Raw genomic sequence first — 16,560 nt, forward strand, 5'->3', positions numbered from 1 at the left:
TGTGTGTGTGTGATATTGTAATGAATAGTTTGGGTCTGTTCTACTGTTCATAGAAACACACAGCTATCTTTTTTGAAGTCCTTTTTGTACCTCTGTGGTTTTGACCACCTTGACACTGCAATAGTTTAATTGCTTTCTCTCCCTTCACCATTTTGGGTTTTCAACAGGTACCTAAATTCTCATAGCATGTTTTAATTAACAGCAATTAGTGGCAGAGACGGAATGTCTTGCTGGAAAAGGGTGTGTATGCAAAGGCGAAATAACACATTCTTGATTTTCCCACAATAGAAGCGGCGAATTGGAGTCTCCAGAGCCTCCAAGAATCTGCTGGAACAAAATTCTCGAGTGAGTGGTTAAGCCATTAATTGTCGAACTTTCAATAACACAAGATCAACTTGTCAGATGAGTCACAGCGGCATTCGTGTTGATGAGATGAAGTTGGTACATCTGTGGTTAGGAGGATTGTCGCGTACAGACACACTGGCTGGCTCTTTTAGGGTTCCCTCAGAACTTGTGTGCCCGTTCCACACACAAATACCCTGGTATTTTCCACGACACACCTTAGAAAGCATAGACTTTAAAGGTATATGGGCATCATCTCATGAAACTTCTCATGCCAAAGGAGGGGGGAACACCCAAAGTCTCCAAGTGTAAATCCCTCTCCCAACACCATGACAAGCCAAAGCCCTGCCCCTACACCACTGTCTCCTCTGAGCAGACCTGTAACAAATCTAGCGCCTGATCAAAGAAATACCGTGGCCTGGTTCTCACTGCCCTGATAAACCTGTTTAAGGGCTTTTTTTATTGCCATCAAGTCACAGCCGACTTATGGCAATCCCCTAGGTTTTTCAAGGCAAGAGATGTTCAGAGGTGGCTTGCCATTGCCTGCCTCCGCGTCATGCCCCTGATATTCCTTGGAGGTCTCCCATCCATATACTAGCCAGGGTTGAGGCTGAGTGTGTGTGGCCGGCCCAAGGTCACCCAGCAAGTTTCCACGGCAGAGGGGGTATTCGAACCTGGGTTTCCCAGATCCTAGTCCAACACCTTAACCACTTCACCACGCTGGCTCTCTGTAAGGACTGAGAGAGTTTGGAGAGAACTGTGACTAGCCCAAGGTCACCCAGCTGGCTTCATGCGTAGGAGTGGGGAAACAACCTGGTTCACCAGATTAGCATCTGCCCCTCATGTGGAGGAGTGGGGAATCAAACACGGTTCTCCAGATGCAAGTCCACCGCTCCAAGCCACTGCTCTTAACCACTACACCACTGCATTGTATATTATATTTTAAACCTGGAAAATGATAGTAAATTAATCATCATCATGCTGATCTCCCAGTTCCTTATTACTTCACTTCTGGATGAGGATGATATGCCCACAGTTACCCAAGTATATTGGTTTCCTGGATTATAGCAATAAAACTTGCTTATTTAAAAGTGTTGCAAACTTTCAAACTTACGGTTTTGCTAGTACAGACAAATCCAGCCCAATGGGCCTGTGGGCTGTAGAGGGTTGGATCCAGCAATGCATGAGCAGAGAAGAAAATGCACTTAGCGCAGTTATGTTTGCGCAAGCAAAATAGCGCAAGGGCTGCAGCAAAACACGGCACTTCAGTATAAATTTTAACAGAATTACAATGTGCATATGGACCAATGGAATGTACAGCAGAAGGTTGGCATGGTTTCTTTAATTTCCTTTTGAAAACTTATGTGCACACTCAAAAGATAATGGGGAATGCCACTGACGTCACTTAGCGCAAGCAAATAGTGGGCTTTTCTGCATGAGAACGCTTTTCCTTTGGAAGCTCCTTGGTTGCTGCAGCTGCCAATGCAGTGGAGGGGCAGTGAGACTTCCAGATGGTGGTTTCCCCTGCATTTCCCCTGCTTCAGTTCCCATGGCAGCCATTTCCCCCACAGGAGGAGACTTACCAGTCTCCCTGTCTTCTGCCCATTTGCCCACTGAGAGCCAGCAGGTGAGATTTCTTTCTTAAGTAGCACCATGCTGTCGAGAGAGAGCCAGCTTGGTATAGTGGTTAAGGTGTCAGACTAGGATCTGGAAAACCCGGGTTCAAGTACCCACTCTGCCAATGGAAACTTGCTAGATGACCTTGAGCCATCCTCGACCTTGCCAGCCTCGGCCCTGGCAAGTATTTGGATGGGAGACCTCAAAGGAATACCAGGGGCATGGCGTGGAGGCAGGCAATGGCAAACCACCTCCACAGGTCTCTCGCCTTGAAAACCCTGCGGGGTCGCCATAAGTCAGTTTTGACGTGACGGCAAAAAAAATGTCCTTGATGCAACATCACTTCTGGCGAATACCCAGAATTGATGTAACAGCAACGGTGTGATGTCAGCAATGTGCTGTAGGATTTGGACAGCACTATAGTTTTACCAATGGCTGGCAACCATACCCCACATGCACACTATGGGAGGGGGCTTTTTCAGAGGGTTTTTGAATCTGCAATTGACATACTATGATTCCATACCAATCTTCCGTTATATCGACATGCCAATTTAAAAAACACAAACAAAAAGCCCCTGGCTGCAAGGAGAGGAAATGGAAACCATAACGGCAGGGGAAATTGCAGCTGTGTGGGCAGGGCAGGGAAAATCCAGACCTTCCCATCCTTATGGCAGCCAGCCTGGCTTGGCTATTATTCTTCCCAAAAAAATGCAGCAAACCAGATTGGCGAAAGATTAAAGAAAAGTTGAAGGAAATCCAGGTGCTGCACAAAAGCACTATAATGCTGTGGGGAAGGGAGGGGAAAGCAGGTTTCTCACAAGCATCTTAGCCGGGTAGGGCTGCCAACCTCCAGGTACTAGCTGGAGATCTCCCGCTATTACAACTGATCTCCAGCCGATAGAGATTGGTTCGCCTGGAGAAAATGGCCGCTTTGGCAATTGGACTCTATGGCATTGAAGTCCCTCCCCTCCCCAAACTCCGCCCTCCTCAGGCTCCGCTCCAAAAACCTCCCGCTGGTTGCGAAGAGGGACCTGGCAACCCTGTAACTGGGGCACATCACAAGGGTGGGAACAATCAGTGGGGAGTAATGTTAGTACTTCTGGTTGCACAAGGACGTTTGTGCACAGTGAAATTTTCTGTGGGATCTAACCCAGATCCCACAGTGCAGTCCTGGTGTAAAGGTATTGACTAGTTTCAGACTAGTTCCAGGAAGACCCAGCTTCAAGTCCCCACTCTTGTAGGATTGCCACCCTTCAGATGGGGCCTGGAGCTCTCCTGGAATAAAACTGATCTCCAGACTACGTAGATCAGTTCCCCTGGAGAAACTGGCTGCTTCGGAGGGTGGGCTCTATGGCATTTTACCCTCCCCAAGGTCCCTCTCCAAGCCCCAACCTCCTCAGACTTTACCCCCCAAATCTCCAGGAATTTCCCAACCTGGAATTGGCAACCCTACTACTCAGCCAAAGCTTTCTGGATGCCCTCAGTTACTCTTTCTTTCTGTCAGCCTAATTTACCTCACAGGATTGTTCTGAGGATAAAATGAGGGAGTGGAGATCGACCAGGCATGCTCCCCCGCAGCTCCCCGGAAGGGAATGGTAGGGTACAAAAGTAATAGATAAAATTAGATAGTTACTAGCTCTCTGATCTGATAAACAGACGTAAAGATGGATCGTCCAGGCTAGTCTGTTCTTGTCAGATCTCAGAAACTAAGCACAGACTGCCCTGGTTAGTACTTGGATGGGAGGCCACCAAGAAATACCAATAGGGTTGCCAGCTCCTTTGTGGGACATTCCTGGAGAGTTGGGGTTGAGGTCTGGTAGGGCGTGGTTTGGGGAGGGAAGTAGGGTTGCCAGCTCTGGGTTGGGAAATACCTGGAGATTTTGGGGGCAGAGCCTGAGAAGGGCAGGGTTTGGGGAGGGGAGTGACTTCAACGCCCTGGAGTCCAATTGCCAAAGCAGCCATTTTCTCCAGGTGAAATGATCTCTATCGGCAGGAGATCCGTTCAAATAGCAGGAGATCTCCAGCTGCTACCTGGAGGTTGGCAATCCTAGACGGAAGGGACCTCAGCAGCATGTAATGCCATAGAGCCCACCCTCCAAAGCATCCATTTTTGCCAGGGAAACAGATCGCCTGGAGGTGGTCAGCCCTAAATACCAGGGTCACTACGCAGAGACAAGCAATGGCAAACCACCTTTGAACATCTCTTGCCTTGAAAACCCTATGGGGTCACCATATGTCTGATGCAATTTGAGGGCACTTTATACCCACAAGCATCACTGGAAGTCATGAAGGGATTGTTGTTTTACCATGAACCCACTAGTCGGCTCCAGAAACTAGAAGATGGTGCTTATCCCTACAATTTGTAACTGTAGCTGCACCCCCACCTAGCGGCAACCAGGAAATATTTCTTCTGGTTTTGTTTGTATGAAGAAGGAAGGCTTTGGTTTCATTGACTTCTGAAAAATCCTATGCTTAAATACCTTAGGAATGTGTGTGACATTGTTAAAAGCTTTTGGAGGGTGGGGGAAAACACCTCCATGTGTCAGTCTAGCAGAGGCTGCTCAAATTATTTATCTTGCACATCACGACACTCCCCGGTGCACATTTTTTGAATGCCTATTGTGCTTGTTACATGGAAGAAATGTATTTTTGTTGACAAATCCAGGGACTTCCCCGGCAGTCGGTAACAGAAAACCTTTATGGTTTCCAAAACCACCCCTGAGCAGTTTATCATCTAAAAAACATTTGTATCATTCACACACACTGCACCACAAAAGGGGTTGTGTGTGCGTATCTGTTTACTGACTGGGTAAGAAGGTATTGTTTCCCTGGGTCAGACCACTTAGTCCAACATTGGGTTTGCAATGGCACTCAGCCATGTACCTCAGGCAGCTTAGAACTGACATGCAGGTTATTCATCCCCAACCTCTGTATAATCTGAGGTATACTTAATATATATGCCCATTTATAACAATTGATCGTCAGTGAGCTGACCAAAGGGACCTTGGCTCAGGGGTCAAGCACATACTTTGCATGCAGAAGGTCCCAGGATCAAGCCTTGGCATCTCCTGTCAAAAGAATTGCAGGTAGCAGGAGTTGAGGAATGCTTTTCCCCCCCTTTGGTCTGAAGCCCTGAAGCCCAGCTCCTTGGTGGGACATTCCTGGAGAGTTGGGGGTGAGGCCTGGTAGGGTGTGGTTTGGGGAGGGAAGTAGGGTTGCAAGCTTTGGGTTGGGAGATTTTGGGGGCAGAGCCTGAGAAGGGCGGGGTTTGGGGAGGGGAGAACCAGCGTGGCGTAGGGGTTGAGAGCAGTGGTTTGGAGTGGTGGACTCTGATCTGGAGAAATGGGATTGATTCCCCACTCCTCCACATGAGCGGCAGATGCTAATCTGGTGAACCGGATTTTTTGGCCTGAAGCCCTGCTGCCAGTCAGAGCAGACAAGACTGACTTAATGGTTTCTAGATCCTTCTGAGGAATCATGAGTAGATATGATCTGTAATCAGTGGGAACTCTCTGTCCTCCACCCTGCCACCTTGTATATGCCTTTCTGTGAGCTCCAGGCCTGGGAGCGCAGCTGGCCTCCAAGGTTGTGTAGCTCAGAAGGTTGTTATGTCTTCTTACTCTCCGTGTGCGTGATAACTGTAATCTACCATGAGAACCAGGCTTGGCCTGGTATCCAACTGTGCCTTTGGTTTTCTGTATATGTTCTAACCTGCTCTCCCCCCCCCCCCATTAGAGTCCTCGTACCTTTCCCTGTAAGTTTCTGCTACTCACCTCCTGCTTCCCAAATAAACTAGCCTCTTAGAATACTCTGTCTGGACATTTGGTGATTGGGATTTAACAGGTAAACTCAGACCTTACATTAGGACTCTAATCCCTTTTCTTTTATTTTTGTTTTGTGTTTGTTTTGGGGTTTTTTTGCCGGGAATGTGGCTAGCATCCCATTCCTGATGTGCATGGCAACAGCAGCTGAGTTCACTGGCTCCTCTTCAGAAGAGGACGATCGTTCAACCCGGGAAGGACAGCCGAAGGCCTCTACAGCCCGTGATATCCTCCGCCAGCTCCTGCGTAAGGAGGCTGAGGATCAGGTCCGGAGCGCTTAGAGGGTGGTCGATCGACAGCGTTGCGAGGAGAGGAGAAAGGCCACCAGAGCCTACCTGTTGAACCAACACCGTCGTTTGAGCAACGTTATCGGCGGAGAAAAGCCGGAGGAGGAGACCCGACTGGCCCGGGAGGGGACTTCTCTACTAACGCAGCTGGTCGCGCGTACCGCGGCTCTCGAGGATTTGTTGGACAGCCCTTTTTGACGGACCGCTATGGCGGAGGGCACCGCTGGCAGCGATTGCTTCCAGCTGGAGGCGAGGAACGCTGCCACCAAAATTGTATTGCGCATCATGGAAATACCACTGCAGTCGGTCACAGAAGCCCAAATCCAGCAACTGTTACAATCAGACTTTGGTTCGGCTTCGGGGGACTTGGTGCAGCAAGTGATGCCGCTCCTTTCTAACCTGGATAAAGTGAAGTTGCTTCTAACTCTTCTTTTAGAGCAACTCTTCAGGGATACCGCCAAGGCTTAAGCGGAAGAACTAGGAGCGGCATTGGCCAAAGCAGAGGCCCGGACAGCGGAACTGATAGCGGCGCAAACCAAGGCGTTGACCGATGCGCAGGCAGCCGAAACAGCCAAAACCGCAGCTGACACCTCTACTGGATTGACAAGCCTTGGGGCCCAATCCAAAGACCCTGGATGGCAGGGTTTGGGAATGGGCCCGGGAGAGGAGGACTTTTCATTTTCATTCTCTTCCAAGAAACCTACCTCATTGCCAACGAGCTACCGTTCACTACGCACTGACACAGGACATTTGTGAATACCCGGGTGAGGGGGATTCGGACCGGCAGGATGCAGATGACTGTAATGCCCCATTTGAGGTTTCTCAAGGTTGGTATGGAGGAAAAACTACCGAAGACTGGAATACCCAGTTTGGCGTTTCCCAGGGCCGGTGTGGAGGGGGACCAACAGATGAAGTCTCTCGTTTGCGCTCCCAGAACCGGGACCTACAGCAACAAATGGCTCAACTGCAAGAGCAAATGGATGTTTTGTGCCGTGAGTTGGGTCGGCGGCAACAACCTCAAGTGATTCCCCAACTGCCGGTGCAGCCGCCAGCGGTGCCACTGCCGGCAGTGCCACCTCCAGTTATCCCTCCCCAGGGAGTGCCGATTGTCCTGGGGGGACCATGTCCCGGCGTACCACCAGCAGCGCCCGGTCCATAATTGCCCCCGCCCAGTCCACAATTGCCCCCGCCGGGGCCACTGGGACCTCCGCCACTGTGGCAGTACCTGCCTCATCCACATGCTTCTCCGAAGGACCTACGAGTAACATTTAATGGCTCTGCGGAAGCCCTACTGTACTTTTTGCACCAGGTAGACAGCTTTATGAGAGAGCAAAGATAGTGGTTCCCCACCGAAGACAGCCGTGTGCGTTATGTGTCCTCCCTTTTGCAGGGAGAGGCGGCAGATTGGATGATCCTACAGTTCGATTCGCGGGCCAGATCCATACGAACCCTAAATGACTTTATGTGGGCACTGCGAAGACTATTCGAGGATCCCTTTCGGAGTGAGAAAGCTAAAACCGCCATTCTTCAGTTGCGCCAAGGTACCAAGACCATCCGAGAATATGCCAGCGAGTTTCAACGACTAGCCAGCAGAGTTACGAACTGGAGTGAAGCCACCAGAGTGCAATCCTTTCGTGAAGGATTGCATCCTGACGTACTGTACTGGGCCTATATGCAAAGAGATCCACCTAACCTAGAAGAGTGGATTCTGCTGGCTGAGGAAGTGGAAAGCCGTCGGCATTTCCTTTCCCTCTCCAGATGCAGAGCGAAAGAAGCGGGTCCGAGGCAGGAACGTGCCGCTCCACTACCACGGAGACCTACTGCTCCTGTTTTGGACTGGGCCAAACGTTTTCAGAAGGGAGCGTGCCGTTCGATATCCCCAAGATATCCCTGAAATGGTGGGGGGGAGGAACACTGCAAGGTTTCCAAAATTCTTGATTCCCGTATACATAGAGGGGGACTAGAGTACCTGGTCCATTGGAAGCATTTTAGCCCCGCCCACGACAAATGGGTTAAACATCAGCATGTCTCCGCCCTTCGTCTACTGCATCAGTTTCATGCTTCTTACCTGAATAAGCCTGCACCGTCGGACGAGAGGGGAGGGGACCCTAGGGGGGGGGCTGAATATGAGCTCCAGGCCTGGGAGCGCAGCTGGCCTCCAAGGTTGTGTAGCTCAGAAGGTTGTTATGTCTGCTTACTCTCCGTGTGTGTGATAACTGTAATCTACCATGAGAACCAGGCTTGGCCTGGTATCCAACTGTGCCTCTGGTTTTCTGTATATATTCTAACCTGCTCTCCCCCCCCCATTAGAGTCCTCGTACCTTTCCCTGTAAATTTCTGCTACTCCCCTCCTGCTTCCCAAATAAACCAGCCTCTTAGAATACTCTGTCTGGACGTTTGGTGATTGGGATTTAACAGGTGAACTCAGACCTTACACTTTCCCACATCCCTGAACTGTGTTATACCAGACCAGCATGCTGTTTTCTCTTGCAGCCAGGCTGATGTGCCCCAGGAAGGTAGAGGAGCAGACTGCAGGGTTTACTCTGCCATCCTAAGCAGAGTTATGCCCTTTGAAGTCCATTGAAGACAGTGGGCTTAGAAGAGTGCCACTTGACTTAGGACGGCAGTGTTAGTTTCCATTGGATAAGAGAGCACCAAAGAGTTATGGTGCCTGTGTGATATGGTTATGCTTCTGTAGTTGCAAAATATAGTGGGAGCAAGTAGACTCCTCCAGCAGGCAGAAAAACAGTTTATCGTGCAACAGTGCTCCAGTGGGCTTCATCTTCAGTCTATTCACAGCTCTCTCTGCGGGCGAAAACGCATGGTCGCTTTAGCCTCCTTTATTCCCTTTTTCAGCCAGGATTGAATGCATGTTCAGCGAAAATGCATGTGTTCGATCCTGGCTGAATCCTGGCTGAAACGGAATAAAGGAGGCTAAAGCGACCGTGCATTTTCACTTTGTGTCTTTATCCAGATTCAAACTGGGCAAAGTAACAAACCTCTCTAAACTCTGCCCTCCTAAGGCACCATCCCCAAATCACCAGGAACTTCTCAAGTCAGAGCTGGTAGCCAAAGCAGTGGGAACCTACAGTAGTAATGTTTGCCCCTTTGGAAGAAAGAACACTAAAAACCTCTGGTGTTTTTCTAGTATTTCTTTCATTTACAAAGGTACAAGTTGAACACAGCTTGGAATCACAGAGGCACTCTTACAAGGCAACAGATCCATAGGGTTGCCAACCTCCAGGTAATAAACAAGAAGAACAGCACAAGCTCCAATTTCAAAATACAAAATACATATTCACAACCAATGTTCAATAGTCAAAGGACTTGCACATCATATACACAAAATACAACTGTACCATGGATGTATAAAGAGTTCAAAACCAAAAGGTAAGTGGAAACATATCCAAATAGTCTTAATGGTTACAAAAAATTCAAATAGTCAATGGCTCATAGAAACCCCAAAGGTCTTTTCCCAAAGATGGCAAGCACAGAGGAGAAGGCCTTTCTAGGATGGAACTCCAACAGTGGCAGGGGTTGATCATGCGCAGTAGAGGTGATAGAATCAATTCCAATATCAGCAATGCTGCTCACGTGCAGTAACGGGTAGTTAGATCGTGCGCAATAGGAACTGCTGAAGGAGCTCAGTTGCCCATAGCAGTGACCTTATTAATGGAACCAATGTGTACAATGAGGAATCCTCAGTCATAAATAAATATCAAACAACCATGGTGCAGAGGGGAGGTTCATGGGTACGTGGACTCCGGATTGTGTTCACGTTTCGCTTGAGGGCTTCATCAGCCTGCGGGGAGGAACGTGCAAGGGGAAAGCAGGTGACTATAACATACATACATATAAACAAACATTTAAAAACATGAAATAGCAAAGACAATTGCCAAGATGAAAACTGGCTTACCTATAGTACACAATGTCATTCATCAGTGTCGAATTTTCTTAGACCCGCAGGTTCAGTGTCAGTCATCAGGTAATTGAGAAGCCCCCATGTCATCTCTCAAAGCAATGTTACTTCTGCTTTATTACTTTGAAGACACATACATCAGTGACTATTGTACTTTGTAGATGTTGGACAATTTGTTTTTGTATTGATGGTGCTTACTACTTGTAGCTTTCTCAATAGAGCCTTTTTGCACTTTGTAACTATATTGTTTTGTCACTCCTGTGCTAATTTCCTAACTATTTAGTATCACTACAGTGATGTCTTCTTTTTCTATTAACTGCCAGGTAGTAGCAGGAGATCTCCTGCTAATACAACTGATCTCCAGTTGATAGAGATCAGATCACCTGGAGAAAAATGGCAGCTTTGACAATTGAACTCTATGGCATTGAAGTTCCTCCCCTCCCCAAACCCCACCCTCCTCAGGCTCCGCCCCAAGAATCTCCCGCCAGTGGTGAAGAGGGACCTGGCAACCCTACCTGGAGAAAATGGCCGCTTTGGCAATTGGACTCTATGGCATTGAAGTCCCTCCCCTCCCCAAACCCTGCCCTCCTCAGGCTCTGCCCCCAAAATCTCCTGCAGATGGCGAAGAGGGACCTGGCAACCCTACAGATCCATGACCCTACATCAGCTCTCGACATCAGCCCTACATACTGGCTCCAGATGTCCTTCCTAGGGTGAGTGGAGCCAGAGAAAACGGGCAAAAAACCTCCCATCTCCCTTTCAGTTGGTGAAAGTAAGGTAGGATGGAAAATGGAAACTCCTTCTCCCTCCTCACATTGCTCCATTGCAGCGCCAAGTAGTAGCAGCAGTAGTAGTAGTTTTTATACTTTGCTTTTCTCGAGGAGTTCTCAGGTGAGTTGGGCGTATTGTGTAGCTTGGCTCTTAGCAGAATAAGACTGGGGCTGACCAATTGTCCCTCTCCTTGTGTAGGTCATCAAATGCCTGGTGTGGCCATAGATGTGAGCCAAAGAGCTTTGGCCCTGATCCTGTGACCTTTAGAATACCATGCCTGCTGAACCATCATGAGTTTGGCACATCTTTGTGTCTCATTTCCTGCTTGAAGTGTGCATTGGGGGCCTGTTTGTGCGTGCATTTTTTTTTGTGGATTGTATTTTCAGCCAGCATGGTATAGTGGTTTAGAGTGGCAGACTCTAATCTGGAGAACTGGGTTCGATTCCCCACTCCTCCACAGGAAACCTGCTGGGTGACCTTGGGCCAGTGACAGCCCTACTCAGAACTCAGCCCACGCAGAGGCAGGCAATGGCAAACCACCTCCCATCGTCTCTTGCCTTGAAAACCCTAGAGGGTTGTCCTAAATCAGCTGTAATTTGGCAGCACTTTATAGGCGTTCTTCACTGTAGATTTTGCTTCTGTTTTGCCACGGACTAAAGAAAAACACAATTTAAATGTTTTTTTCATGGCCGCGATTTATCCCTGTCAATCTCGATGTAGTTTTGGTTTTTCATGGGAACAAAGCACGCTGTATTTGACAACGGTTTGGTCTGTCCCTTTTGCAGGAGGCCTCCCCTTCCAACAGGCTCATTGTTTATGCCTGCCCCCAGCTCCGCCCCAACTCCGCCCAGCAGAATATCTCGTGCGGTTCACCAGCCCCAGCGCAAAAAACAAGCACCAGTCCCTCTGGTCTCCTCCATTTTGCTTCCACCCTCGCTCTGTTCTGCTGTCGGAACAGTCAGATTCCAAATTGGGGGGGGGGGGCAAGGCAGCGCTTTCCTCAAAGCTTCCCTCTATTTTCTATAGGTGTGGAACCCATTGCCCTTTAATGATAGACAGGATTGGGGGGGGGCAGGGAATCCATGTGCCCAGAGAAGTGTTTAGCTGAAAGTGGGAATGGGGGGTGGGGGGAGAGGAAAGAAGGCCCCTGGATTGCGCTCTGGCCATGATCCAGCCACATTGCATCGTGAAAGACAGGAGGGCTCCTAGCATGCGTGCCAGCCCCGATCCAGCCAGTGTGCATGGTGAGGGGGGGAGAGGAAAGGCCGCTGGATTGCGCGCTGGCCATGATCCGGCCACATTGCATCGTGAAAGACAGGAGGGCTCCTAGCTTGCATGCCAGCCCCGATCCAGCCAGTGTGCATGGCGAGGGGGGGGGGAGAGGAAAGAAGGCCCCTGGATTGCGCGCTGGCCATGATCCGGCCACATTGCATCGTGAGAGACAGGAGGGCTCCTAGCTTGCATGCCAGCCCCGATCCAGCCAGTGTGCGTGGCGAGGGGGGGAGAGGAAAGGCCGCTGGATTGCGCGCTGGCCATGATCCGGCCACATTGCATCGTGAGAGACAGGAGGGCTCCTAGCTTGCATGCCAGCCCCGATCCAGCCAGTGTGCGTGGCGAGGGGGGGAGAGGAAAGGCCCCTGGATTGCGAGCTGGCCATGATCCGGCCACATTGCATCGTGAGAGACAGGAGGGCTCCTAGCTTGCGTGCCAGCCCCGATCCAGCCAGTGTGCATGGCGAGGGGGGAAGAGGAAAGAAGTCCCCTGGATTGCGCGCCGGCCATGATCCAGCCACAGTGCATCGAGAGAGAGGAGGGAGATAAGAGGAGGCTGGCCGCCCCTCTTCAGAAAAGTGATGGGAGGGCGTTTTGACTTGGGTTTTCCGCTCTCAGGATGCACATTTTCCCCATCCGATTTCTCAAAAATCCCCCCTCCCCTTTGGGGCAGAAAGGCCAACAGCCCCTTCTCTTGAAGATCCCCCCCCCACTGCCCTAGACTGAGCTGCCGCCACCACCACCCCCAGCGCGCGAGGAGCACATAGCATGGCCCCGCCAGTCTCCCCCTGGAGCCGTCCGTCCAATGTCCCCCTGGGCTTGGAGGTGTGGGCCCAGTTCCAAGACCCATCCCGGGCAAGGGGCGGGGAAGGCGTGTGGGGATGGAGGGAGAGAAGTGCCAGGATTCTAGGCAGGCAGGCAGGCAGCCAAAGGGGCGGTATTCTTGTCCGAGCGCAAAACTCCCCCAGCCAATCACCGTTCTTGGGGGAGGAGAAAGGAGACGTCCTGGGGAGCGAAGCAAACATTTTTTCATGGGCATCCGCGCAAGAAAACACGTGTTCACAGGAAAGATCGTTTCAAAAGTGGTTTGGATTGCCTCTCTTTTAACCCGGCTTATTTTGCTAAGGGGGGGGAAACCACGGATCTGCAGTGAATAACCAAAATTTGACTCCGATGCAAATCAGCATCGAAACAGCAGCAAATGTCCGTGAAGAATACCACACACACAAGGTAGAAAAAAGTGGGGTATAAAAATCTCCTCCTCTTCTTATTTCTCCTCCTTTTGTTTTGTAAGCTGCTTTGAGTCCCCACTGAGGGAGGAAAGCTGGAAAGACATACATAGTCTCACTAACAAGAAATAAAGCCGAATACGGATGTACAGTGAGGGGAAAAAGTATTTGATCCCCTTCTGAATTTGCCCGTTTGCCCTCTGACGAAGAAATGACCAGTCCATAATTTTAATGGTAGGTTTATTGTAGCTGTGAGAGACATTAAAATTATGGACTGGTCATTTCTTCGTCAGAGGGCAAACGGGCAAATTTAGCAGGGGATCAAATACTTTTTCCCCTCACTGTATATATAAATGGATCCACATTACAGAATTCAGATTAAATTAACACAGAGTTATTTATTTATTTTTAGCTCATTGTAGGCATACCTCTGTTTTAAAGCCCATGGGAAAAATCCAGGTCTCTTAACCCCCATTTTGATCTCTCTTTTGTGCTTTGTTTTCTGCTCTCATCTCTCCCCCCCCCCACACACACACACTTTCATTCTGACAGGTATCTCTTTGACCTTCTTCCAGTTCTTTTGAAGTGGCTTCTTGCTTCGTGAGAAGGTAAGGTTTCAGCTGAAATGAGGAATGTTTGTAGCTTTGATGGTACGTTACTCACCAAGGGGCCTTCCGTGCATGGTAAACAGGTAATGTGGACTGAACTTTCAACTCATGTGTCTCATTGTTCCTTCAATAGTTCCTGCTCAGGCAACTTTGGTTCTTCTTGCACCTATACGCAAGCTTTCGGCACAAGGAATTTTAGTCTGAAGGAAATTTCCAGGAATATCAAGGAAATGTTTCAGTTTGTGGTTTTTATATGCCGACTTTCTCTACCATTTAAGGAAGAATCAAACTGGCTTACATTCACCTTCCCTCCCCCTCCCCACAGCAGACACCCTGGGAGGTAGGTGGGGCTGAGAGAGCTCTAAGAGAGCTGTGACTAGTCCAAGGTCACCCAGCTGGCTTCATGTGTAGGAGTGGGGAAACCAACCTGGTTCACCAGATTAGCATTTGCTGCTCATGTGGAGAGGTGGGGAGTCAAACTCAGTTCTCCAGATCAGAGTCCACCGCTCCAAACCACCGCTCTTAACCAATACACCACACTGGGAGAGGACATCTAGGAGCAGTTAATGTCAGCCCTGTTCCAGAAGCCAAGCAGGGCATCAACCGAAATGTATGTCAAGGTGGGTAGAAGGACCTTTGAAAGTCTGTAGGATCTACAAGCATCAATCACCTGTGGAGATTGCTGAAGGCCATGACCATTACACTCAGAAGGGTATAATTTGTTCATGATTAGGAATTTGAAAGAGACTCACCTAGTCATAGATCCCCCCTCTTCAAATCCACATTAAAAATTGTGTGCATCACTGGCTGGATGTGTTGGCCTGGACACATACTGGGACAGCTCCCTGGTTGTCAAGGCAGCCAGGAAGTTATTAAAAGCTTGATGAACCACCTTTCATACCAAATGCCCAAAGGGTACATGACTGATAAGTGCTACATAGTACATAAACGTAATTACTATAGTTAGCATGTCAGATTGGGAACTGGAAGACCCAGGTTGAAGTCCCTGTTCTGTCATGAGCATTGCTGGATGAGCATGGGTCAATGATTCTCTCTCAGACTAACCTACCTCTAGGGTTGCAGCCTCGGGTTTGGAAATACCTGGAGATTTTGGGGGTAGACTCTGAGGAGGGAGGGATTTGGAGAGGGGAGGGACTTCAATGCCATAGAGTCCAATTGCCAAAGCAGCCATTTTCTCCAGGGGAACTGATTTCTATCGCCTGGAGAGCGGTTGTAATAGCAGGAGATCTCCAGCTACCACCTGGAGGTTGGCAACCCTACCTACCTCACAGGGTTGTTGCAAGAGTAAAATGGAGGCGGAAAAAATGACGGGCGCTGCCCTGAGCTCTTTGGATTAAGGGCAAGGTAAAAATCTACCAAATAAATGTGAGTTAAAATAAACAGAAAACACAACCACCCAATCGTTGCCACTCCCGCAGGGTCCATACTGCCAATGCCAGAGGGGAGGTTGCACTCTCCTGACCATTCTGCCATCACTGCTGTTCTGCACCTCACCAGGGTAGCCTGGAAGCTGGCCTCCTGGGGCTGCCAAATGGGTTGAGCCAGCTCTGAAAGCCCGTGCGCACTAAGCAGTGGGTAGAAACAGATAACTGTTTCAGGAAAACTGGTGCATGAGTTCCTATAAGGAGAGGCAGTCCATGTGGCAACATCCAGCCCATTTATGCAGGGCTGTTTCCCTGCGGTCACTCCCCGCCGACTACTCCGGTGCGTTGTTTTGTTTACGCATGCCTTTCCAGAGGTTGCCTCGCTCTCCTTGTGCATTTCTGCGCATCTTTCCTGTGTTTTCCAGATGCTGTTTTAGCAAGAATCCAGAAAACGTGGGCAAGAGCGAGGCCACCTCTGATGGTCAGAAAGGCACGCATAATGAAAACGAAGCACTGGAGCAGTCGGCAGGGGTGGCCGTGGGAAAACAGCCCTGCATAAATGGCCCTACAGTCTACCTGCTTTACCTTAGTGAGGAATTTGTTCAGGTAGCCAAGGTCCCAGGTTACTAGACCCCACTGAGGAGGCCTCCTCCTTGCAAGTTGGATTCCTGCACTCAAAAAGTATCAAAAGCCTTTCACGGTAGCCACTAGTAGATCTCTAGGTTTTAGTCCTTTGCCAACTGAACATCTCTTAAAGCAATTTTAAAAAATCTTTCTTAAAAAGAGTTTCAGAGGAAAGTCTGAGTCCTCTCATTCCACTGTTCTTTGAGCATAAGGCCAGTTCTTAGCAGCCAAGTCTGCCTTTGGTAATGAAACATCTAGAAAGGGGTTCATAAACCTTGTTTTCTGGGTGGTGTGTATCAAGTTAGGCGTATATAGATGTGCAGACCACAAAACCGCTCGGAGCGAACCATACATGTTTTCAGCTTTTACTAAATATAACTGGTTACAGAAAACAAAATTGTGAGCGACAAAGCCTTCTAAGCAAGGAAGAAAATCAGAATAAATGCACCCTTCTCATCCTAAATCTGAATTTATGCTAAGCCAAAATTCAAGTAGGCAATTATATTTAAGGTAACCAGAAATTTCGGGTCAAAACAGAAGGTGGGCATTACATGCTTGATCTCCCTGGAGTCTTTTAAAGCTCTGTTATAGCTGCACATGATCCTGGTTTGGATTGGGGCCACAAGGAAAGAGGGGGTTGACATTTTCACCCTTCCCATTATCTTGCAAACCACAAATCACTCTAC

At 49.2% G+C, this 16,560-nt stretch overlaps 1 protein-coding gene across 1 annotated transcript in view; it reads left to right on the forward strand.

Annotated features, from left to right (window-relative positions):
- The first annotated feature begins 7,189 nt into the window (after nucleotides 1-7,189).
- Nucleotides 7,190-16,560, forward strand: part of CCR7 (C-C motif chemokine receptor 7) — a 38,666-nt gene continuing 29,295 nt past the window's right edge. Inside the window, exons 1-2 of the mRNA XM_056864644.1 lie at nucleotides 7,190-7,288; nucleotides 7,458-7,608. Of these exons, the coding sequence (XP_056720622.1) occupies nucleotides 7,190-7,288; nucleotides 7,458-7,608 (250 nt within the window). The remainder of the gene's footprint in view (nucleotides 7,289-7,457; nucleotides 7,609-16,560) is intronic.

The sequence above is a fragment of the Euleptes europaea genome, chromosome 18, assembly GCF_029931775.1.
Source record: "Euleptes europaea isolate rEulEur1 chromosome 18, rEulEur1.hap1, whole genome shotgun sequence".
Lineage (NCBI taxonomy): Eukaryota > Metazoa > Chordata > Lepidosauria > Squamata > Sphaerodactylidae > Euleptes > Euleptes europaea.